The sequence below is a fragment of the Phalacrocorax carbo genome, assembly GCF_963921805.1.
Source record: "Phalacrocorax carbo chromosome W unlocalized genomic scaffold, bPhaCar2.1 SUPER_W_unloc_6, whole genome shotgun sequence".
Taxonomy (NCBI): Eukaryota; Metazoa; Chordata; class Aves; order Suliformes; family Phalacrocoracidae; genus Phalacrocorax; species Phalacrocorax carbo.
Genome location: NW_026990257.1, coordinates 1,160,020 through 1,186,735, shown reverse-complemented (window position 1 = coordinate 1,186,735; position 26,716 = coordinate 1,160,020). Strand labels below are relative to the sequence as shown.

The 26,716-nt window shown below is 41.8% G+C and overlaps 1 protein-coding gene across 2 annotated transcripts in view; it reads left to right on the top strand.

The window, feature by feature from the left end:
* LOC135310892 (zinc finger SWIM domain-containing protein 6) overlaps positions 1-26,716 on the top strand; it is an 85,994-nt gene that overhangs the window by 21,526 nt on the left and 37,752 nt on the right. For both annotated transcript variants that reach the window (XM_064440007.1, XM_064440008.1), the window contains exons 2-3: positions 15,591-15,739; positions 16,258-16,408. In XM_064440007.1, the coding sequence (XP_064296077.1) occupies positions 15,591-15,739; positions 16,258-16,408 (300 nt within the window). The remainder of the gene's footprint in view (positions 1-15,590; positions 15,740-16,257; positions 16,409-26,716) is intronic.

The window sequence follows — 26,716 nt, the reverse complement described above, 5'->3', positions numbered from 1 at the left end:
GTGACGTGACTTCATTCAGGCCACAATAGTCTACTGTTAGCCTCCACTCTCCATTAGGCTTCCGCACTGGCCATATGGGACTGTTAAAGGGTGAGCGAGTCTTGTTGATCACTCCTTGGCTCTCTAGTTGACGAATGAGCTCATGGATGGGAATCAGGGAGTCTCGGTTGGTGCGATATTGCTGCCGGTGCACTGTTGTGGTGGCGATCGGCACCTGTTGTTCTTCGATCTTCCGCAACCCCACAACAGAAGGGTCCTTCGAGAGGCCAGGCAAGGTAGACAGCTGTTTCGTTTCCTCCGTCTCCAAGGCAGCTACACCAAAAGCCCACTTGTAACCTTTTGGGTCCTTGAACTACCCTCTCCTGAGGTAGTCTATGCCAAGGATGCACGGAGCCTCTGGGCCAGTCACAATGGGGTGCTTTTGCCACTCATTCCCGGTTAGGCTCACTTCGGCCTCCAATACAGTTAGCTCTTGGGATCCCCCTGTCACTCCAGCAATACTGAAGGGTTCTGCCCCTATATAGTTTGATGGCATTAGGATGCACTGTGCACCAGTGTCCACTAAAGCTTTATACTCCTGTGGGTCAGATGTGCCAGGCCATCGGAGCCACACAGTCCAATAAACCCGGTTATCCCTTTCCTCCACCTGGCTGGAGGCAGAGTCCCTCTATTCCTGATCATAGTATTCGTCACTCAGTTTCTGTAAATACGATTCACAAGTGTCTCTGTTAAGATCAGAAAGAAAATCAGTGCTTCTGCTCCTCTGTCTGGGGAATTGCTTACTGGAAACTGGAGCAGCAGTTTTCCTGGAGTAACTCCCCTGAATGACTGTTTTTCCTTGCAGCTCACGTACCCGTGCCTCTAGGGTCGAGGTAGGTTTTCCATCCCACTTCTTCATGTCTTCTCTGTGGTCATGCAGGTAAAACCACAGGGTCCCCCGTCGTTTGTATCCTTTCTCTTGACCAAAGGGACGCTTACTCCTAATGGCTGAGATACGGGTCCGTACCGGTGGGGAGTAAGACTTATCTTCTTTGAGTTGCTGGACCTCCCGGGACAGTTTCTCTACAGCCGAGACAAAGGAGGAAGAGAGATTTGCTTCATACTTCCAGAGTTTATCAATCAGCTACGCCACCGTTGGTGCCTCGTCATCTCTCCAGGACATTACTGCCAATGAGTTCCCATGCGTCAATGGTGCGCTCCGTACAAACGTCCGCCACATGGGTCGTGTGCTTCATCTGGATCTTTGGGTGACTGTTGATCATCTAAGTCACTATAAATCACCTCAAGCACGGCTAGTTCCCTCAGATACTGGATACCTTTCTCCATGGTCATCCATTTTCCTAGGCGAAATACAATATCTTCCTTGAAGGGGTACCTTTCTCTCACCCCTGACAGGAGTCGCCTCCAGAGGCTGAGTGCTTGTGTTTTTTTTCCCAATTGCTTTGTCAATGCCCCCTTCCCTAGAAAGGGATCCCAGTTGTTTGGCTTCCTTCCCCTCTAATTCCAGACTGCTGGCCCTGTTATCTCAGCATTGGAGCAGCCAGGTGACAATGTGTTCACCTGAACGACGGCCGAAATCTTTTCGCATATCCCGCAACTCGCTCAAGGATAGGGATCGGGTAGTTTCAGTTTCTTGTATGAGTTCCTCCTCTTCCTCCTCCTCTCCTCGTGATGGCCCTGCTTCTTCATCGTCTCTTTCTAAACAAGTTGACTTTCTCTTCCAAGATTTATTCTTGTGTATAGGGGCGACTGATACTGGCACAGGTTGGTCCTGTGATTCAGCTGCAACGCTTGTCACCGGGGTTGGATTAGCTGCAGTGTCTGTCGTGGGGGTTTGAGTGGCCGCTGTGCTCGTCGCTTTCCTTTTCTTTGTCTTTTTAGATCCAGAGGCCTTCTCGTCCCCTTGGGGGTACTGAATGGTGTTAAACAGGGCTCGATAGGCATGGGCCAGGCCCCAGCACATTGCAGTGATTTGTATCTCTCTGGGATTGCCTGGGTGACAACATACTTCCTCCAAATATTCTGCTAATTTTTCGGGGTTCTGCACTTGTTCAGGGGTGAAGTCCCACAACACTGGGGGTGCCCACCGTCTTAGGCATTTGCCCATACTATCCCACATACCCTGCCACGCATAGCTATCGATCCTTGGGGCAGATCTCTGGATGATATTCTTAAATTGCTTATTAACCATGACAGAGCTGAAACCACCTGCCAAAGCAATACCAACAGATGTATCTTAACTACCCAGGGATGTTCAAGGTACTGAAAAGTTGTTGTAATGAAGGAGGAGACATTATAGAAGATGGTAGCTAAGGTGCCGTTCTGTATTACCTCCATAAAAAAACTCTCAGAGGAGGAGGTATAATTGCTAATTGTCTCCATGAGGTGGTAGCCAAAGTACAGTAACAGCTTCCGTGCAAGACCCAAATAATCGGTAACGGTCAAGGCCAGTGTTTTAATAACAAATCTCCGAGGCAAAACATCTCTAATCACTGCAGAGCACAGCAAACTACAAAAACCAACAGCATTTTTTAACGTGTACTTTACAATAAGCATGGTGTAGATCGGATAAGCTATTATTGAGAACAGATGAATCAATGCTGGGACCAGCAACTGTTATTATCTCAAACCCTTCATGCCCCACTTTGGGCGCCAAAATGGACTGTCGTGGCTCAGCCCCAGTCGGCAACTAAACACCACGCAGCCGTTCCTTCACTCCCCTCATCCCTGTGGGATGGGGGAGAGAATCGGAAGAGCAAAAGCAAAAAAATAACCTTGTGGGTTGAGATAAGAACAGTTTAATAATTAAAATAATAATGATAATGATGGTTATTTTAGTAATAACAATAATGATAATATAATAAAAAGGAAAAGGGAAAAAGGGAATAAACCAGAAACACAAACGATACAACTGCTCACCACCCGCCAACCGACGCTGCCGGTCCCCGAACCGCGATTGCTGCTTCCCTCCTCCGGCCAGCTCCTCCCAGTTAACATACTGGGCATGATGTTACATGATATGGAATATCCCTTTGGCCAGTTTGAACCCCCTCTCTCAGCTGTGCCCCCTCCCCTCCCGGCTTCTTGTGCACCTGGCAGAGCATGGGAAGCTAGAAAAGGCCTTGACTAGTATAAACACTACCCAGCAACAACTGAAACATCTCTGTGTTAGCAACATTGTTTTCATACTAAGTCCAAAGCACAGCACTATGCCAGCCACAGTGAAGATAATTAACTCTATCCCAGCTAAAACCATGACAGCTTGTCAAAAGCAGGGGGCAATCATCAAGACCGCATTTAATTCGAAAGCCTTTGTCTTCAAATAGGATTCAGTTTTGCAATCTACGTAATCCACAATATCCATAATACTGAATTATTTGTAAGAGGCGAAAAAACCCCAACACCCATGCAAACCATATTACAGAATAGAGTATCCTTCTCATTCCTTATTGTCTGTAGCAGAAAATTAATCTAGGACAACGTAATGAAGCAAACACATAATGAGGATTTAATACTTGGAAGGGATAGAATTTGCAGAAGCTACAGAACATTAGTACTACCAGGTCAGGACAACTCAGCTGTTTGCAAGGCTTGGTAAAGACTCATATTTTACATGACAAGCTGTGCAAAGATTCAGACCTTTTCCTCCTTAATCTTCCAGTGACACAAGTCTCACTGTCAGAATTCATGGGTACACTGGCATCTCTGATAGTTGCTTGCTGCATGCTAATTCTTTTTTCAGCTGAAGATACTAAAAAAAGAAAGTGAAGGTATTCAGAGCATGTAGTCAAATATGACATCATATAACATACCTAAGATGATACATATCTTGGTAAAGCAGAAAGCTCGTCTTCAATTTTCAGCCATGCTGTATCCCATTATTCACTGAGGGCTGGAAAACTTACACAGATCTCACAGAGCAAAGGCTCCAAAAAAGCAGAAATGTTGGCTGTCAGCTGGTGAGCAGGAACTCCATGGTGGGTGGAGTGAGCTGCACAGTTCAGAATACACAAAATGCTTTAGAAAAGCTAAAGAACAGCAAGAACTGTCCTTGTACATATTTGCAGCACATCTCAACTCTCATGGTCATCCAAATAATCGACTGAGTGGGAACATGCCCCCACACACTATTCTGTCCCACCAGGGCAATACGTCAAGGCTTATGGTTTGTTGCATAGGCCACACATCTTCAGTCACAGGCAGCATTTAGTCCCGCTGACACACCAGGTCTTCTTCCACCAGCAAAAGAACTGTTGCAATTGCAAATACTACCATTCCTCAGCAGATTTTTGAGGAATAAAACATTTCTTTCCTGGTCTTGGTGGTCATATTGCTTATCACCATAATGCACCAAAATTGCAAGCTGGGCATTTCAGATCTATGAACTATCCATACACAATTCAACTCCAGTAACAGACACCATAAAGGAAGCAGAATCAACTTTCAAAAAACTAATTTTAATCAAAACAAACAAAAAAATGTTGATCATTAACAAGTTTATAAAACAGTGATTTAGTTACATAAATAAATTTATATCAGTGTATCAAATCTTAATTACTTTCACCTTCATGAGCATGTTTACATGGGTGATGAAGTACAACCTTTTAACTTATTATAATAAATAAAATGGAGAGCACGAAATAGTTTTTTCTAAACAAAAATACCTACAAACATACCTCTAGCATGTTCTCTAATGAAGGGAACAAGAGACACTGGACAACTTTTGCACCAAAACATAAAAGCTGCTTTAAAAAGCACAAGGATACAGAACCGTCAGCTAAAGTAAAGACACTATACTGTAACCAAAGTTGGTATTTAATAATATAATGAACGGTTTGGTAGTTAGATATCCAGTTTGGTTATTTTAAAGCATTAAGACAAGGCAAGATAGAAGGCTGTTTTTGTTTGAGTAACTCTAGAGAAAATAAAATATATTAAAAAAATGAACAGAAAAGTAGAACAGTCATACCTATACAACTTTCTGTCCTGCACAAAGTCAAAATACCTATGCAGAATATATATAAAATATATATATTTGTGCACAAAGTTTAGCTTATTATTAGCTCACTGCAAAGGCCTAATGTATCATGTCAATAATTTTGCATTTTGTGTCAAAAAGGATATTTCTTTAAGTTTCCTAGGCTAGGAGAAACAAACCCCAGTTCTGGCATACTGTATTCTTAATGCTAAGGCTTGCTGCTCTGGCCGTGTATTTTTTTTGTTGTCCCTCTTTACTATAATGCCTGTTACAAGCATGTGTGTATGTGTGTATACATATATATGTATACATGGGTTGTATAAATATATATATTAAATTTTCCCCAATAGGTATCAGTCCAACCATGCAATCCAAAAGGTGGCTCTGCATAGATGCCCAGCATATAGTTCACCACCTGAGCCAACCATGAAGCAAGGCGCACATTAGTCCTTCAGATAGGTTTTCTTTTTTGTTTAAAACCAAGCTACTGCAGCTTCAAGTATTTTGCATTACATAGATTTTTGTAATAAGTTAATGTTATATTTTTCACTATTCAGACATATACTATAATATATATACAGTACAATAAATGCTCTCATTCTTTTTCTTTTTTTTTTTTTTTTTGATAAATCCCTGAGAATGTATGTTGACAGTTGCTAAGTTTCCACATGCACAAGCATTGTGTGCCATGCTTCTGGATGAACAGCACGGCAAAGCCACGTGGTCAGCCTTTTAACTATTAGTATTTAATTTGTTGGTTTGTTCAAATATGCTGAAATGTAAGGATGAGTTACAAAGGAGTAAAGCTGAATCCATTTGAGGTACTTATCACAGGATGGAGGTGTTTTGTTTGGTTTTTAAAGCCATTGCAATATATATTTGTTTTTGAGGCTGTGAACATATACAGAAAGAACAGGAGAGCGATGTGGGCTTTTGCCACTTGACAACATATACTCAGTGTAAACCAAACTTTTTTTAACCTCTCTCTCACACAAAACAGAAAAAAGGAAAAAAATTAAACACACAAAATTTCACAACATGACAGTTTAGTTTGCAAACTCAATATAACTGTACACATATGATACCGGTGTGGCTCTGTTTCTTTAAGTTCAAAAGAATACAAAGGCAGGCTCAAGTAAAAACAAACCATTTCTCCTCTTCACGTATTTTCATCAACCAAACCGCTCACGAACCAACATCATCAGTTTCTTTTTGCCTTTGTAGATTTGTTTTAGGTTGTCAATAAACTGTGTAAACTGGATGTGACCATCATGAGCCATTAAGAAGGTCTCTCGGGCCTTGCTGAGGAACTCTATAAACTCACTATAGTGTCGCGGGCTGATGTGAGTGAGACGTGAATGAGTTGTATTAATGTAGGCTCCGATCGTGGCATCCAAGAGTTGCCTTAAAGGGGCTTTGTCCAGTGACATGAGCTTACCTGAGTTCCTCCTTCCATGAAGTCCCACCATGCCAGGAGTGGTCAAAGTACACCTACGCAGAATATCTGACAGTACTGTTGCACATTTGACACTTTTGACCACCAGAGGTATTATAGCAGCTAGCTCATTTTTCCCAAGGGAGTGGCTGAGCGCACATGCCCACAGAACGTCATTAATGGCAGGGTGTGTGTCCTGATTGTAACTCAGGTTGAGATGCGTCATGGCCAAAGTGGCCAGCTTGTAGGCCCGCATGGGGTAACCACGGTGCTCCATGTATCGTGCTATAGTAAAAAGCTGCGAGTAGCTCATGCCGGTTGTAGCAGCATCTAGAACAATTTGGTAAGCAGTCTCAAAAGCTATGTGATCCTTTTCACATAAGGTCAGTGCAGAGAGGGCACAGTTTTGAGGATCCTTCATGGCACACTGTAGAGCAAGCGTCCTAGCACTGCCAGCCAGCTTCTCCTGCTGATGGCAGTCCAGATGCAGATGGACAATGGTGCTGTTGGACATCACTGTTGTAGCAACAATACTAGTGGCTTCTGTTGGAGTGAAAGGTGTAAACCAGTTTTGCATGATACTATCCAGTGCGTAAACACCTGGGGAGAGAAAGAAAGGATTAGCCACAACTGATAAAACCTAGCAGATACAGATGTTCAGCAAGAGATTACATTTTCAAAGTCTAAGAGGTTGCCAGTGCTTCAGCAAGAAGGGCTAAACCAGATAACATTGCTGGAAAAGTACGTTAAAACAAAGGCTACTGTGCAAACACTGTAGCAATCACTGAAATGCAGATAATAACAAAAAAGCCTGCAAGATAAGCTTTAATCTCCTGGTGCGCCAATTGAGCTGTTTTATTTGTTGTCTAAGACAATTTGGATAACAAGTTCTGGCTCGTTTGGTCTCCTCACCGCTCAAAAGCAGCCCTCACACTTGTCATGGTTTTAGCTGGGATAGAGTTAATTTTCTTCACTCTAGCTGGCATAGTGCTGTGCTTTGGACTTAGTTTGAAAACAATGTTGATAACACAGAGATGTTTCAGTTGTTGCCAGGTAGTGCTTGTACTAGTCAAGGCCTTTTCTAGCTTCCCATGCTCTGCCAGGTGCACAAGAAGCTGGGAGGGGAGGGGGCACAGCTGAGAGAGGGGGTTCAAACTGGCCAAAGGGGTATTCCATATCATGTAACGTCATGCCCAGTATCTTAACTGGGAGGAGCTGGCCGGGAGAGGGAAGCAGCAATTGCGACTTGGGGACCGGCAGCGTTGGTCGGCTGGTGAGCGGTTGTATCGTTTGTGTTTCTGGTTTATTCCCTTTTCCCTTTTCCTTTTTATTATATTATCATTATTGTTATTATTATCATAATAATTATTGTCATTATTATTTTATTTTAATTATTAAACTGTTCTTATCTCAACACACAAGTGGTTTTTTTTTGCTTTTGCTCTTCCGATTCTCTTCCCCATCCCATAGGGGTGGGGGGAGCGAGCGAGCGGCTGCATGGTTTTTAGTTGGCCGACTGGGGCTGAACCACGACAACACTGAACATTTAAAAGGCAATTTTAACTTCTTTTCTCAATGTGCATCTCAAGGTACAGTGCATGCACAGTAGAATATGAAAGCATGCTAAATGCCGCGTTTAATAGAATACCATGGCATTTAATACTAAGCACACCTTAAAAAAAATTCCCAACCCCCACCCCTTCCCTACAGGCTTTTCAGATACATCTTTTATCAAATTCATATGCACCTGAACATCAAGATCCTTATTAGGGAAATACTCTGAGTAATATGCACTACTGGATATTATCTCAAATAGATATTATCCTTAGTATCACTTTATTCCTGTTGGGGGTGGGGTGGGGGTGGGGAGGAGAGAGAGAGAAGGGGGAAACAGTGACTAATGGGTTCCATAAATTGAATCTTATAGCTGGAGTGTCTTCTTACTGCCACAGGCAGTTTACACACATCTGTGAGCCCACCTAAACCACACCCAGAAGTGTGGAACTCTGATGTTTTCTTGTGCAAAAATTCAGCATAGTCAGAAAATACCAGATCTTCATTCAAATAAACAGATTCCTTGTTTTATCAGCTTGATTAAGTCTCAAGAGTACTTGGCATGACATTAAAGGTTCTTTATGGGATGCTTCTATTAGAGTATGTAAACTAATTTAAAGCAGTATTGAAACCAGCATTTTAGTTGCTAGTATGTAACTGCACAAAATAATACTCAGGCACTAATATCTGCAAGATAACCTCAGTAATAATTACCTTAGCAAATATATAAAAGCAATAAAACAAGAGCATTGCATGAAAATTTGCAGACACAAACCATTTTCTGGCTGAGGGCATACAAAGGCAAGCTGTATTTTCCCATGCTACTGACAACATTAATTTCCCAGTTAAGCATAAAGCAAAGAATAAACTAATCCAGAGAATAAGCAGCACAACAATCCTTTGAAGTTCTGAAATTCATGAAACATCTATGCAATACAATCCAACTCAGATGTATAAAAAAGGAGTAAATAGAGTAGGGAAGCATACTTTCCAAAAATACCTTTAGTGATAATTAAAATTGCTCCCTTATCATAGTACTTATATTGTCCTCACTGCTACAGCTGCTGATTATTTTTTTTTCAGCTACACAGTTTTTAATGCCCTCATATTCACTTCCAGATTCTGTACCCTCATCTTGCAGATGGCAAACTGGAATATAGAAGCTAAGGGACACCTCATCAAGACACACAAGAAATTTATGGCAAAGCCCAGAAATGAACATAATGTCCTGCTAAGTGCACTATTCTCCTACTGCTATCCTCTAAGTATGAGGCTAGTTCTGCTCCCACCTTATTTTCACCTTTTGTGGTTAAGGATGGGTGCATTAGTGTTTGGTTTGCTTTCCAGGGCAGGTAAGAGGCCTGCACAATGTCATAGACACATAACAAAGATGCATTACACTCTAAGCTTGGATTTACCCAGGGGCTTAAAAAAAGACCCTCTCAAAAACCAAACAACAAGCAATGAGAATCCCTTCATGAGATCTTGTCTGCCACACAGTGGGAGGCATCCTCAGCATTTCATTCACCTGCTTTCTGGTTCCTCTTCCCCACAGCTGACCAGATAGTGCTCTCACCAGTTTTTTGGATCCTCACCTTTCAGAGCAAGCAAAGTTGTAGCATAGTGTAACAGGCCATAATCAGGAGCCTTTTCTCTGCTGCAGCCTCAAACCCAAACCCAACATGGAGGGGACAAGGGGAAATCTGGGTTATTTCCCATGAGGTTATGCATGTCCCTACCTTGCAGGGAAAAGAAGTCACACTGCATTACTTAACTATTGTCTCACTTGGCCTGTGCCTATTCTATCACATACTCAAAAAACTCACTCATCATTGCGATAATTAATGTCTTCTAACCAAAGGAATTTTATAGATGAACAGAAAGTGGAAGACATTTGCAGAGCTGTGCTAGTTTTGGCTGGGGTAGAGTTAATTTTCTTCACTGCATCTGGTATAGTGTGTTTTGGATTTGGTATGAGAATAGTGCTGATGGCACATTGATGTTTTAGTTGTTGTTAAGTAGCGGCTAAGGCTAAGTGTCCCTAAGTAGTGCCTATACTAGTCAAGGACTTTTTCCTCTGCTAGGGGCACCAGAAGCTGGGAGGGGAGGGGACACAGCCAAGGCAGCTGATCCAAACTGACCAAAGGGCTATTCCATACCATACGATGTCATACTCTGTATATAAAGCTGGGGGAAGAAGAAGGAAGGGGGGGACGTTTGGAGTGATGACGTTTGTCTTCCCAAGTAACTGTTATGCTTGATGGAGCCCTGCTTTCCTGGAAATGGCTGAACACCTGCCTGCTGATGGGAAGTAGTGAATGAATTCCTTGGGTTTTTCTGCTTGCACGCACAGCTTTTGCTTTTCCTTTTCATTATATTATTATTGTTATTATTACTATTACTGTTTTGCTTTACCTATTAAAATGCCTTTATCTCAACCCACAATTTTTCTCACTTTTACCCTTCTGATTCTCTCTTCCATCCCACCAGGGGGGAGTGAGCAAGTGGCTGTGTGGGGCTTAGTTGCTGGCTGGGGCTAAACCACGACAAGAGCCTAGGTGTTGACAAACAAGATCAAGCCCTCTAAGATTAGCTGCCTTTTGGCAGGAGCCCAAGAAGCATCTTAGAACATACCTACTTCTGTTGCACATGTTACTAACCACCTCACCATTTCCCGCCGTCGCCAATTCAGTGTTGACAGCGTCATCCGCATCACCTGTTAAAACAACACAAACAAAATAAAAATTAATCCTATTGCAAAACCAAGACAATATACCAATGGGGATTTAAGTTACTCAAATACACTGAGGTTCAAAATGGCAGCCTCTTGCCCTCTCCGGTCTATTACCTCTTTTTAGCTGATCTGTCAAAAGACTTGACAAATACTGCTCAGCTATCTTAGAAGAGCATACAGAGAGTAATTCCAACTGCAGGTCCTTCAAGGCTAGAGGAGAAATTCTGTTTTATTGGGGGAGAAGAAAAAAAACCAAGCCCCCCCCCCAACCAACAAAAAAGCCCAATTACCAGTTATTCAAAGTAAGTTATAGTGTGTCTCCTCCTTCTATGTATGTTAGTCTTTAAAGTGGAAATGTGTCAACTCTTGTTGGGCAAACTAACCCATCTAATTTTTCCCCCATCTTCATTTTTTTCTTTGACTTCAACAATACAGACAGGAGTTAGAGTGTACTGTGATTTGACTAGCTGCTTACGCTGCAAAGATATATGTACACACACACTTCCAGATATATCCAGATATTATTAGTAAGTCCACAGTGGTGATTTCTCTCTCTGAACAAGGAGTCCCTGCGAAGAAGTTCCGTCGTAAAAACATCAGAATCATAGAAAAAGGACTTCAAGCTCTGACTGCAGTGCCCATATTTTATATCACTTGCAGTTATTGCCTATGTTGTTTCTCAAAATGTGGGCAAATATGTTTATGCAGTAAAATAAACACTGCATGGAAATTGCATGGAAAGCTTGTTTCAGCTAACTGGACAGACCTCACAGACATCTAGATGAAGAAAGCAAGTAGTTTTCCCCTTACAATATCAGTGATCATACTATGGTATTACTATTTGTAGCAATTAGAGCTCAAGATCGGTGCATCCCTAGGAGGAAGTCAGGCAGAGGAGCCAGGAGACCTGCATGTGGAAAAAGGGACTGACTACTTGGGAGGAATATAGGAATGTTGTCAGGGTATGCAGGGATGCAATGAGGAAGGCCAAGACCCACTTGGACTTAAATCTGGCAAGGGATGTCAAGGATAACAAGAAGGGTTTCTTTAAATACATCAGCAGTAAAAGGAAGACTGGGGATACAGTGGGCCCACTGCTGAACAAGGATGGGGCCCTGGTGACGCAGGATGCAGAGAAGGCAGAGTTACTGAATGCCTTCTTTGCTTCGGTCTTCACTGCTAAGGCTGGCCCTCAGGCATCTCATCCCCCAGAGAAGAGAGGACAAATTGGGACAAAGGAAGACTTACCATCAGCTGAGAAGGATTGGGTCAGAGATCACCTATGCAAACTGGATCCTCGCAAATCCATGGGCCCTGAAAGGATGCACCCGCGAGTGCTGAAGGAGCTGGCGGATGTTCTTGCTGAGCCACTCTCCATCATCTTTGAAAGGTCATGGAGGACAGGAGAGGTGCCCGAGGACTGGAGGAAAGCAAATGTCACTCCAATCTTCAAAAAGGGCAAGAAGGAGGACCTGGGAAACGACAGGCTGATCAGCCTCACCTCCATCCCTGTAAAGGTGATGGAGCAGTTCATCCTGGAGGTCATCTCCAGGCATGTAGAGGAAAAGAAGGCTATCAGAAGTAGTTAACATGGTTTCACTAAGGGAAGGTCATGCTTGTCCAGTCCTGTTTAATATATTCATCAGTGACCCGGATGATGGGATAGAGTATAACCTCAGCAAGTTTGCTGACAATACCAAGCTGGGAGGAGTGGCTGATACGCCAGAAGGCTGTGCTGCCATCCAGCGAGACCTGGACAGGCTGGAGAGCTCGGCCAAGGGGAACCTGATGAAATTCAATGAGAGCAAGTGCAAGGTCCTGCACCTGGGGAGGAACAACCCCATGCACCAGTACAGGCTGGGGCTTGACCTACTGGAAAGCGGCTCTGTTGAGAAGGACCTGGGAGTGCTGGTGGACAGCAAGCTGACCATGAGCCAGCAATGTGCCCTTGTGGCCAAGAAGGCCAACAGTATCCTGGGTTGCATTAAAAGAAGCGTGGCCAGCAGGTCGAGGGAGGTTATCCTCCCCCTCTACTCTGCCCTAGTGAGACCACATTTGGAGTACTGTGTCCAGTTTTGGTCCCCCCAGTTTAAGAAGGACAGGGAACTGCTTGAGCAAGTCCAGCGGAGAGCTACGGAGATGATCAGGGGACTGGAGCATCTCCCATATGAGAAAAGGCTGAGAGACTTGGGTTTGTTCAGCCTGGAGAAGAGAAGACTGAGGGGGGATTTCATCAGTACCTATAAATATCTAAAAGGTGGGTGTCAGGATGATGGGACTAGACTCTTTTTCAATAGTGCCCAATGACAGGACAGGGGGCAATGGGCACAAGTTGGAACACAGGAAGTTCCAGCCTAAACATGCGGAAAAACTTCTTTACTGTGAGGGTAACAGAGCAGTGGAACAGGCTGCCCAGAGAGGTTGCGGAGGCTCCTTCCCTGGAGACACTCAAACCCCACCTTTACATTGTCCTGTGTCCCTTGCTCTAGGTGTACCTGCTGAACCAGTGGGGTTGGACAAGATGATCTCGAGAGGTCCCTTCCAACCCCTACCATTCTGTGATTCTGTATACTGGAATTTCTTTACACATCCCAATTAAAAATTTTTATCTGAGTGTAGCCTATATACGACTTTGTGAGGAAGAATGGCTCTGAGTCAGAAGTGTCTGTAGTACTATGCCAAATAGGATCGTAGAGCTCAGCCCCTTGGCTTGGTGTTTTCAGCGTTTATATTCTTCTAACCCACTGGCATGAAAATAATGCTAGTGAAATTATAGTGATGCTGAGTCCCTGGGGAAAGTATATTTGACATTGTGCTGGGAGAAGAGGCCTTGGCGGGGGGGAGTGCTGCTGGCATGGGGCAGCAGGCACCCTTGTTCCTGTAAAGGAACGCTGTTTAAACAATCTGCAGTGGCTGTGTTGAAATTTAACAACTGACTGATGAGCTTTTGATAAAATGTAAACAGAGTACGGAAGGAATTTTGTTTTTTCCCTAATTGGGGAAGCTTAGCTGAGGAATCCTTGGCTACTTTTTATACCAAGGTTATTTAAAGATAAACCTCCACTGAGGTGAGGGATGGATATGTGTGGGTTTTATATCGGTGCTTTTATATAGTTCCTTTTCACAGGTCTTTTCTCTGTGTTTTAGAGCAATGAGATATTTAAACTATTTGCAAGGTGGTGCTGCAAACCTGGGTCTGTTCAACAGCTGCACTGCTTGTTCTCATGTGGCTTGATTTCCCTTTTTATCTTGTTCTTTGCAACTGAAGACTTATCAGCATGTGTTTCATGTAGCTGACTGAATTGAAAACCCCTTAAAACTAACATAGTAAAGATGGAAACACTCACAGAAGAGGAAGTTTTTCATTCCTTGGTTTTTGTACTGTGGTTCCTGTGGAAGGCAGGAGAGTTCTTTCACATCTTCAAAGATACAATTTCTTATTAATCTAAATATATATATGTGTGTATGGGCAGCAGCACGGCATTCACAGCTGTAGGCTCTGAAGTTGGAGGCAGTTTAGGAAGTTGCTGAGCTGGAAGTCTTTTTTTGACTCTCAGCAACTAGTATTCAAGACATCCCTCTGACCCTTTAAATCTTCCAATTGTATTTTCATTGAATAAATATTCTAGCATTCCCTGTAACTGCTTAAAAGATTTACCTACATGGCAGAGCTGCAGTTATGAAATAAAGGCTTAAATCAATGGAATCAATGTTTCCATATATCTTTCAATTCCTATACATCTGAAGAGTTGTAGCTATCTCTGCTTTTCAAGTTCTCAGGACTTCTTTGAAAGCAAGTTTTTTGCAAATCTGACCATGTAATTTTCCTTCCCTGCCAGTATCCTTCTTTTAGTATTGGCTACAGAAGTAACATGATCTGGGATTTAAAAGTGATAGACTGTAACCTAACAGATAGAGATTACAGAGTTGTGACAAGCCCAAAATCAAAATGTCAACTTAACTTGAGTCTTGGACATGCTTAAAATACCTTACATCTGGTATGGTGATGCACTACCTTGAGTTGTTTTCCTGACAGTCTAAAGTGCTTTTCAACCTTTTCAGTTTGAATACCTTTTAAAAAATATCCAGTGAAGGTTCAGGCTTCTTCAGCAATATGTAGATTGCTAGATGGTACAAGAACTTGTTTTAGTAGAGGCCACAAGTAGAAAATCGCAAATCTCAACTGCAAATTTTGAGTTAGAGCAACCTGTGGCCAAAGCACTGCCTGATGTAAATCCAGTCACTTTAGTTGGCACTAGGTTAATTCAGGTAGAGTTGCTCTGAATTGACTATTTTCTGATGACATTGCCTATGTAAAAATACTCCTTCAGAAGCACCAGTCTTACATAGCTGTAATTCTTATTTATGATGGAAATGCCTTTAGTGCTTAAAGTCTTTGGATTTGTTTGGGGATTTTTTTTTTTTACTCTTTGTTTAGCTTTGCAGAGCCATCACAGCTCAGAGGCACTGAGGTGATGATTTTCCTCATGTTCATCAATAGCAGTGTTCACTAGCAGTCACTTAAACCTGAGCAAGATTGCTGAAGGTACAAGAATTACACAGGTGTTTTGGGGAGATATGTAAAGTGTAATTTTCTTTGTAAAAGCATTCTAACATAGCTGCTGAGATGGAAGGAAAAAACTCACCTTGATTTTAATGTTTTATAAAATATTTTATTTAAATACCTTTTCATAGGCTGTCATTTCTAAGTGCTTAAGACTACTGAGGAGAAATTTAGGTCTATTTTAAAGAACCTTTAGATTAAAGCCAAGACATACAAAATGGGACAACACACAATCCAAAAATCTCTGCAGTACTCCTTTCTCCTGGACCCACAAATGTCTCTTCCTTACATAGAACATAATGATTTCTTTTCTTGCTGTTTGCAGGTGCTCCTGACCCAACAGCAGGTGCTAGCATAGATGATGAAAACTGCTGGCATTTGGATGAGGAACAGGTCCAAGAACAGGTTAAACTCTTTCTCTCCCAGGGAGGATACCATGGATCAGGGAAGCAGCTCAATTTGCTTTTTGCAAAGGTATGTTGAGTACTCTAAACCTATCCTCTTTTCTTTCCCCCCCGCTCCCCCAGCCACTCTGTACTTATTCAGGTCTTACTCCAAGTCCTGTTACTCTAAAATAAGACAGAGCCTTGAGAACATGATGGCAAGTTAATGCGATGGAACACAATCTGCTGCGTCTTGAGATCAGTTTAAGGATATGAAGTAACATTTCAGCTGTCTGCAGCTTTGCTGTTCTCTTCCTTCCTAGCCCCAAAAAGTTGGAGAAACCTGTAGAAATTATGGTCTTGCATCAGCTTGCCTAATACACCTGTGGATTACTTGTGGAAGAAGTGTGTTTGTGGAATTGCAACGGGATACTGAAAATAAAAATTGTTAAAATTGGGAAGGCAGACTTTTCCTACTTAAAAATTTCACATCAGATATATAAATAATTTCTTATTTAACAGAGGTGGAATGTTTAACATTGCACCATCTTGTCTGTAGTGTGGTTTGGTTTGTTTTTTCAAGTTTGTATTAAAAGACTCATTTCCTAGGTGCGAGAGATGCTAAAGATGAGAGATTCAAATGGAGCTCGCATGTTGACATTGATAACAGAACAGTTCATGGCTGACCCTCGTCTGTCGCTTTGGAGGCAACAAGGAACTGCAATGACTGACAAGTATAGGCAGCTCTGGGATGAACTGGGTAAATGCACAGACTTTAAAATCATTTTAAGCATTCATGTGTATAATGAAGAAACAATTACAGATTTTGGATGGAGAGAAACTTTATTGTGGTACTAGGTAAAGCAGGTTAGAGTTTTCTGCAGGTTTGCTTGTTTAGTTAAGGTTGGGTGAAACTGAATTTTTTTATCTACTTCCTGAGACAATTACAATTGGAGGAGAGGAAGCATGGTATGAACCAAGTATGTTTGCAACAGGTTGTAAGTACCTGAGGATCTAAAACAAATAAAGCACAAAGTGGAAATGTAGCCAAGAACTGGGGGTAAGTATATAAGCCACTAGCGCTAAACTGGAAAGGTTAAGAAGGAAATCTAGTCGCAACTAGAGAGAAATAAAGGGCAAAAAAAGAAGACTCATGAAGAGTATAAGATAGTAACAAAGGAAAGCAGAAGTCTATTACTGAGAAAGAAAGGAGATCAAATAACAGAGGGCTATAATAATTAACACTGCTTTACAGGAAAGGTCAATTGTGACCAGATACACAGGATGAAATGGGAAAGGAATATTTAAACTGGTAAAGTCTGAAGACACTTGCTCTAAAGTGTTCCAGAAACTCACTGACAGTTATGAACTGCTGCTTCAGAAGTTCTAAAAATCTGTAGGAGTTAGTGGTAGGGAGGGGAAATTCAAAACAACTTGAAGGTAAATGTCACCAATATTTTGAAGGTGGGTAGGTGAGTGGAAAGAATAATATTAAGTAATCACCAGCATTGCTTTCCTAGATGTAAGGTACTGGAACAAACTACTAACCAGTTGGTATGTAAGCATATAGAAGATAAAAATGATAAATGACAACCTGAATTATTTAAAACACAGTGGTAAATCTAATTTGTTTCTCTAAAAGATAATTCACTGAGTGTATGCCCCACCATAGTCTTAGCTGTAGTAAGGTTTTGGATGCTGTCTTGGAGGTTTTCTCAAAGCAAGTTGAAGACACACTGAAGACACCTAAATGGAATTGTGTCGTGAGTCGTGGAACTTGAAGTAGTTACCTGTGCTCTCACTCAATCTGGAAAGACACTTAAAATCTAGACTTACAGGAGTCTGTCTTAAGATGTGTTCTGGTCAATATTGCTATTCCTGAATTATGTGGCATGGAATATTAAAATAAATATATATATTTAAAAAAAAAAAAAACAACAACAAAAAACCAAACACCACCCCCCCAAAAAAAACCACAACCAAAAGCCAACAAAACAACAACCCAAAATTTACTGATGACACCCCTTGGGACAATATATAAACACTGCAGAGAACAAAACCAAAAACCCTAATGCTCTTGGTACATTTTAAAGGTCCAAAATCAAGTTAAATGAAATTAAATCTAAGCAAGAATAACATGCTTCATTTAGAAAGGAAAACTCAAAAGCAAAACTTAAGTTTTCCACTGTTAAAGATGACCAAGACTGATTGCATATTGTCTGGTGGGTGGAGCTAAGACTGGATATAACCTGTTTCGCATAAGAATGTTCGTTCTAAATGAAGCATTAGGCTAATAAAGCACTGGCTGTCTATAGTTGATATTATAGACTTCTGTGGTGGGAAGCCTTAATATCAGAGCAGACAAAGCTCTGTCAGAGAGTGTAGATATAGCTACTTCACCTTCAAGTATACCAGCACTCTTAGTACGTAATTTTTATGATGCCTTAGCTTGCTGGGGAATAATGCTTTTTGCCAAGCTGGACATGTACACACCAAAAGTGTATCCCACCATACTGAAAACTGGAGGGTCTCATGCTTCATTGTTTATGTGGGTTGAGCTGGTAGGTTGTGGGAGAGGCAGAAATGTGTTCTCCATGTTACCTGTAGCAGTCTTACCACATGCTGCCAATAAACATAAAAGGTTTTGTTAACTTTTCTTAGTGGCTCGTCTTCTTGTTTCATCAGTTCCGTATTAACATCATCTTCTTGACAGCACCTATCTGAAGGTGGAATCTCTGCCTGCAGCATCAAATAAGCAATATTTTAGTTTAATCTAATTGATTAGTTTACCTCTGTTTAATCGGAATTGTAGCTGCCACTCCCAAAAAGCCACAGTGCAACCTCCAGCCTCACCACTACCTCAGCTGCTGTATTTGCAATCTGAGGCAGACCCTGTTGTTTCAGTCCTGAACTGTTCTGCCTCCTCTAACAGTACCAAAATATGTTGATCATGTACCACATTTTCAATTGCAAATCCATTTCAATCACTTCAGGTGTGCAGTAGGCTGAGGGTGGGTAGAACTTAGTTTGGTTCTTCCACCTCCAGCTTGTGTTTATGTTGCTACACTGTCCATTTCTTCCCCACACCAGTAGGATTCCTTCCACTGGTGCTTAGCAAGTTCCCTGAAAATTTATGTTAATTGGATTAATCTCTCCAACTTGACTCCTGCCTTGTGTAAATATTAGAAGCTGCTGCTATGTTTTTGCTAGGATTTCACCTTGAGTTTCACTCTAGTTAAACACATCCCTTTTTCCAGGTGAAACAGGCATGTGAATGTGCAAAAGTAGAAGGAGGTTTTAAGGGAGACCATAGTTACGATACTAAACTACAGATGGAAGAGCAGGACGTCCCTGGTGACCCTTGATCTGTGCCAGTAGTGGCAGAGAACTCAGACATTGGGTTTAAGGGGGTGATGGTATCGTTATGTTCTAAAATAATGTTGGTTTCCTATCTTGTCATCTTCTAGGATGTCAGAGAACTAAAATATCAATAAAGGGAGTGGGACAGGCCTTTGCATCCTTAAATTTTTGTATTATCTGTTCAGAGTAATCTGCGAGTGGCATATATGGATGTCTTTTTTAAAAAAAAAAGCTTTATCTGATCTCATTGACTTCACAGATAGATAACAACATTGTAATTCTGGAGATTTTTAGGATGTGTAAAGTATGTAAAATAGACTCAATAAAGGCTGGCTTGCTTGCATCGTTATGCTGTCTGCCAAACGCTAGGCATGTGGCCACTTTGTCAGTTCCATTTTGGCATAGGTTTTTAAACATACTTAAATATCTTCAGCTTTGCTCCTTGACTGGGTCACTTGAGCCTTTCATTAGAACTTAACTGATGCTTCCTGCCTGGCACTGGGCATTGGCCAAGGATACTGGAAGGACACATTGGGCTCTGATCAGAGTTCCTGCTGAAGGTTATGGTAAATTGTGTTGACTTCAGTAAAAGTCAAATTGGGTTTGTGTGTTTGAAGATGCTGTTTTAAAAAACAACATTAAATACTTCACGTGATTTTCTAATACAAAGTCCTAATTCTGTGAGCAATTTATGATTCAAAGACCTCAAGATAACTAGCTAGTTATGTGTAAGGCTTTTTTGTTGCATTTTAAAGCCTCTAGAACGGGGGGAAGAATATAATTATGCTCAGCAGATTCCCCTATTATACATCAAAGAATAGGCTGAGTTAAATGCTCTAAAGGTGTAGTACTGGAAAGATTAATATTACAGGTTAACGCTGTAAGACGTGCTCATATACTTCTCATGCTAGAAGACTTTAGATGCAGCTTCAGTGATGCACTGGTGAATGCTTCCAACTTGCCACAGTAATACATGAATGTGCTTTCCAGAGTTTAGAGTGGAGGTGGAATTCTTCATGTTGCTGCTGTTTAAATGGAGTCTAGGTAGGTAAATTTCACATGCTGATCTGTATGTGTTTAACTCTTGGGGACCATGGTTGAAGACATCAGTATATCAAAATTATTAACTATTTTAAGCTCCTTGGTTTGTCTTTTTAACTAAATTGCATTGGTAAAATGGAGGGATATGGAAATACACAGTAAATATCTGCTGATGCCTGTTGAACCGAGATCTCAGATTTGAAGAAAAGGTCAGTTAACCTTCTTTGTACCCTAGAGGGGAAAAAATGGTCCATGCAATCTTACTACATCAGAAATTCGTTAGTATTCATCCATCAAAAATTAAGTAAAAGTTTCTTGTTCTCTATAAAAGTAAAAAAAATATTCCTTAATAAAAGGGGAAAATGTGACACTGTGCCCCAGCCCAGGGATTATGATGGCTATGAGGCTCTGCTTTGGAATTAAATGTTGAGCACTGCCAGATGCCAGACATTGAGAAGAGGCTGAGTTTTATTGGCAAATGGGATCACAGAATCACAGGTTGGAAGGGACCTCAGGGATCATCTAGTCCAACCTTTCTAGGAAGAGCACAATCTAGGCAAGATGGCCCAGCACCCTGTCCAGACAACTCTTGAAAGTGTTCAATGTGGTCGAACCAACTACTTCCCTGGGGAGATTATTCCAATGGTTGACTGGCCTCACTGTGAAAAATTTCCCTCTCGTGTCCAATTGGAATCTCCCCAAAAGCAACTTGTGTCCATTCCCCCTTGTCCTCTCCATGTGACTCCTTGTAAAAAGAGAGCCTCCACCTTCTTTGTAGCTACCCCTTAAGTAGTGGTACATGGTGATGAGATCCCCTCTAAGCCTCCTTTTCTCAAGGCTGAACAAACCCAGTTCTCCCAGCCTATCCTCATATGGCAGGCTTCCCAGTCCTTTGATCATCTTGGTGGCCCTTCTCTGGACCCCTTCCAGCCTGTCCACATCTTTTTTGTATAGCAGGGACCAGAACTGTACACGGTACTCCAGGTGTGGCCTGACAAGCGCTGAGTAGAGTGGGATAATGACTTCTTTATCTCTCCTGGCGATGCCCTTTTTGATGCAACCCAGCATCCTGTTGGCCTTCTTGGCCGCAGCAGCACACTGTTCGCTCATGTTGATCTTCCTGTCCACCAGGACCCCCAGGTCCCTTTCCACAGAGCTGTTCTCCAGCCAGGTGGATCCCAGTCTGTGCTGCACTCCCTGATTATGTTTTCCCAGGTGCGTGACCTTACACTTCTCCTTGTTGAACTTCATAAGGTTCTTGCTGGCCCACTCTTCCAGCCTATCCAGATCTCCCTGCAGAGCAGGGAGAGTAGACACTCCCTTCTGGAGTGTCTACTTCCCCACTCAACTTGGTGTCATCTGCAAACTTCATCAGGCTACACTTGATCCCGTTATCCAGATCACTTATAAAACGTTGAATAACATTGGGCCCAATATCGATCCCTGGGGGACACCACTTGTGATAGGTTGCCAGTTTGAAAAGGAGCTATTTACCACCACTCTTTGGGTGCGGCCTGTCAGCCAATTCCCCACCCAATGCATAGACCACTTGTCTAGGCCATAACACATTAATTTCTCCAGGAGGAGGCAATGGGGGACCATATCAAAGGCCTTGGAGAAGTCCAGGTAGACAATGTCCACTGCCCACCCCATGTCAACCAGGCAAGTCACTTTGTCTTAGAAGGCCACCAGGTTTGTCAAGTACAATCTGCCCTTAGTGAAGCCATGTTGGCTTTTCCCAATCACATGCTTCATTTGACTTGTTCTGGCCCTCAGGAGGATTCGTTCCATAACTTTCCCAGGGACTGAAGTAAGGCTGATGGGCCTATAGTTACCCGGATCCTCCCTCGAGCCTTTCTTGTAGATAGGGGTAACATTTGCCTTCCTCGAGTCCTCTGGGACATCCCCCGTTCTCCATGACTTCTCGAAGGTTATGGAGAGTGGCCTCTACAATTACATCAGCCAGCTCTCTCAACACCCTCGGGTGGATGGCATCAGGGCCTATCTGCAAGTTAACTGGTGTTTTCTGCAGGCTTCTGGCTGTGAAATGAAATTGGAAGCCCTTTAGCCACATGGATAATACAGGACCTGAATACAAATGTCATATGTCACTATCAGGGCCCACTGTGAAACAATAGTCTTCCCACTCTAACACTGGGCTATTACAGATCATTTAAATATGGGGATTACATGTAAACTAAAAGCCTCATTTGCCTTTTACTGCAATTTAAATGTCCTCTTAGCAAAAGCTAAGTGACAAATTAAATGAAAAGCCCACATTTTTAAAGTTGCAATTCAAAACAACCTTTTATTTCTTTTCGTGTGCTGTGAATGAATCATTATACTTGTCAACCCTAAACCAAGCCATAATTGGAGCAGCTACTGTTATCAAGGTGGGGCTGCTCTTGTGACAACTTAATAAAGCTGAAACTGTTAAACTAAATCCCAGATGCTTAACCTGATGAAAGCAGTCAAGCAGAAGAATCTAAGACAAGTATCTACTACTTGGTGGAGTGAGGGAGCCCAATAGCTTGTCAACACATAGATTACAGGATCAAATATTTTTCTGTGAACTACCATTTTCATTATCTTTATATCTTCTTGCTTATCTTCCCAGTGAAGAAATGTTGCATAATTTGCATACTTCAAAACAAACATTTATAGATTTCCTCCATTTTTATATTTAAGAACAGTTTAAGGGGGAAGAGAGTTGTTTTGTGAGTCAAGGGTTAGTTTCTTATGGAACAAAAATATGATGGCTGTGTTGTGGTATGGTGGGTTGACCTTGGCTGGCTGCCAGGTGTCTACCAAGCCACTCTATCACTCTCACTCCTCAACAGGATGGGGGGAAGAAAATAAGATGGAAAGAACTCGTGAGTCAAGATAAAGGCAGTTTATTAAAGCATGTGGAAGCAAAGGAAAAAAAACCCAAAAGATTTATTCTCTGCTTCCCATCAGCAGGTGATGTCCAGCCATTTCCTGGGAAGTAGGGCTTAAGTACAAGTAGCGGTTGCTCTGGAAGATAAACACTGTAATAATCAATGCCCCCCCTCCTCCTTTCTCTTAGCTTTTATTGGTAAGCAGATGTCATATGGTATGGAACATCCCTTTGGTCAGTTTTGGTCAGCTTGATGTTGTGCCAGCACTGCTCAGCAGCAGCCAAGACACTGGTGTGTTATCAACACCTTTCTAGCTACCAATACAAAGCACAGTACTATGAGGGCTGCTATGGGGAAAGTTAACTTCATCCCAGCCAGACCCAATACATGTAGGGAAGAGGGTGTATCCAGAGAGCTCTTGCAAGGCAGGGCAGTGGATAAAATTGGCAAACTTGTTCTGGGTTTTCCTCACACTGATCCTGATCTCTGTTGATTCTCATATTTCATGAAGTTGAGGAGAACTTAAAAGATATTCTGTACTTCCAGATGTGTACTCTCCACATTTTAATGCATAAGCTGCTTCTGCCTATCTCAACCACTTCTTGGTATCTAAAGTTTTTAAGTGTAGGAACCTCTCATGATATTGCCATGAGCCTCATTCATGGGATAAAGCTTTTCTGGATTATATCCTTACAATCCTTTCTGTTATGAATACTAAATGGCTTGTTCTCAAAGGTGTTGCCTGAGCAGAATAATGTGTCTCTGCCTTAGTAGTTCTAATAGTCTTAGTCTTAGTAGTTTTTCACTAGCACTTTACACTACTGTGGGCTGCTTTATAACTGTTGGAACAGCCTGATGATCCTGAAGGATCATGCCTAAGTTTTTATTAGTAACACTTTGCTCCTCATCTAAAACTTAATTCTAAATGTTGAGTTTAGGCAAGGAACCATTACAAATCAATTAAGAGAGATTTATTTACCATTTTGCCATGAGCAAACTAATGATTGAATGTTAAATAATGCTTTTTTGATTCTGAAACCACTCTGAATTTTTCTGATAAAAGTTTATATTTATCTCTAGAAAGCAGCAAGCTAGATTCTTTTAACCTTAACTAAATGAAGCTATTCTCCATCTATATTTCTATCTCAGGCATTCCTTCCCTTTGCAATTAGAGAGACAAACTTGTATGAATGGTACATGCCAGCTGTTCTAAACAGATTATCTCTGCTTAGTAATTAAGGGAGGGGGAAAAAGGACAGAAGCCACTTAGGTTGTTGCCAGTATGCCCCTAGAGAAATTCCTTCCTGATGCCAGATTTGGTGACTACTTCAGGGCTGCCATGAACAAGAATCCCTAAAGTTAAGCATTCATTACAGTTAAAACAGTTTTTGAAGTTTTTATTCCTAAGCTGTCAAACTGATTTACCTATAAATGTTCTAAAAAATTGTTCTGTATTGGAGCTGGTACAAAACTCATTGCGACCCTAACTGTAGAGTTGTGACATACTGTCATGGTTTTAGCTGGGATAGAGTTAATTTTCTTCACTCTAGCTGGCATAGTGCTGTGCTTTGAACTTAGTATGAAAACAATGTTGATAACACAGAGATGTTTTGGTTGTTGCTGGGTAGTGCTTGTACTAGTCAAGGACTCTTCTAGCTTCCCATGCTCTGCCGGGTGCACAGGAAGCCGGGAGGGGAGGGGGCACAGCCTAGAGAGCGGATTCAAACTGGCCAAAGGGATATTCCATATCATGTAACGTCATGCCCAGTATGTTAACTGGGAGGGGCTGGCCGGGGGAGAGAGGCAGAAATTGCTGCTCAGGGACGGGCAGCGTTGGTCGGCAGGTGGTGAGCGGTTTTATTGTTTGTGTTTCTGGGGTTTTTTGTTTGGTTTTTTTTTCCCCTTTTCCATTTTATTATATTATCATTATTATCATAATCATTATTATTATCACTATCATTAATGTTTTATTTTAATTATTAAACTGTGCTTATCTCAACCCACAAGTTCTTTTGCTCTTCCAATTCTCTCCCCTGTCCCACAGGGGTGGGGGGAGTGAGCGAGCTGCTATGTGGTGTTTAGTTGCCAACTGAGGCTGAACCACGACACTTCCAAGATTAAGTTCAGAGTTTTACTGTGAGCCCAAACTGGTACTTAGCATTATTTTTTTCCTTCCTCTACTTTTAATACTTAAATAACATTAAGCTGCTATTTAATTTTCTGATACCACTTCTAGTAAATACCAGAGCTAAAGAGAAGTAATAGATCTATGGAGAGGAGTTACTGAATCTTCACTAATTTCCAGCAATCTGGCCTTCTGATATTTTCCAGTGTTCTGTCTTTAATGGATACTGGAAAAATAACTGAAAAATTAGAAAAGTAATTTAAAGTGAGAGATGCAAGAATCTCAGTCTGCTCAGGCCTCTCATGCAAGACAAAGGAGGATGATCTCCTTCATGATTTGAGACCTACATAGACTAAAACACTGATAGTTGTCATGGTTTAGCCCCAGTCAGCAACCAAGTACCACGCAGCCACTCGCTCATCCCCCCCTGGTGGGACGGGGGAGAGAATTGGAAGAGTAAAAGTGAGGCAACTCATGGTTTGAGATAAAGACAGTTTAATACGTAAAGGAAAAGCTGCGCGCAGAAGCAAAGCAAAACCCAAGGAATTCATTCACTACTTCCCATTGGCAGGCAGGTGTTCAGCCATCTCCAGGAAAGCAGGGCTTCATCACGCGTAACAGTTACTTGGGAAGACAAACGCCATTACTCCAAACGTCCCCCGCTTCCTTCTTCTTCCCCTAGCTTTATATACTGAGCATGACGTCATATGGTATGGAACATCTCGTTGGTCAGTTGGGGTCAGCTGTCCTGGCTGTGTCCCCTCCCAGCTTCTTGTGCACCTGGCAGAGCATGGGGAGCTGAAAAAGTCCTTGACCAGTGTAACTGCTACTTAGCAACTAAAACACCTCCACGTTATCACCGCTGTTTCCAGCAAAAATCCAAACCATAGCCCCATACCAGCTACTATGAAGAAATTTAACTCTATCCCAGCTGAAACCAGGACAATAGTGAAGACACTATGCCAAGCAAACAAATGGTAGCTGAAAATTGTAATTGGAGCTGGACAAATTTAACTAGAAAACTTGAAATAAGCTTAGAATTTTGAGGCAGTAGATCAGCTAACCAGGAGCTGTGCTAGATTCTCATATTGGAAATCTTATAAATTGAAGTATGCCATTTCTTTGTAAAAAACTCAGCCATCACTTTTGGACTTGAAGACAAAACTAACTCAGGAAATGTTAGAGTATGAAGGAATTCAGACTAGACAATCAGAATGTGTTGTTCTGGCCATTTATAGTGTGTTATTTACCTTCTGTGAACATAGTTGTGGCAATCATACTATTTTCCCTGACCTTTCCCACCATACAAGGGAGTGTTTGCACTTGCTCCACTCTTTTAAAAAATGAGATATATTTTTATCCCTTTCTTTTATGAATATCTTTTGTTTGACAAACTTCTCAAACTTTCCAGTTTTGCATCTTCCTAAGAAAATTAACTGAGAGGAATTCATTCGTCTCTATGATAGATTTAAACAGAGGTAGGGTAGATTCGTTATAGTTAGTAGTCACATTAACTTTTGTTCTGAAAATTGTCAGTCTTTGAAAATAGACTGTGACTGCTGAGAGTTTATTACCAGTTAAAATATTTTATAAAATATCCAGTCTCTGTTTTGGGCAGGAGCATACTTTGTGTTCACCACCTAGGTGTAAATGCTGGCAACTA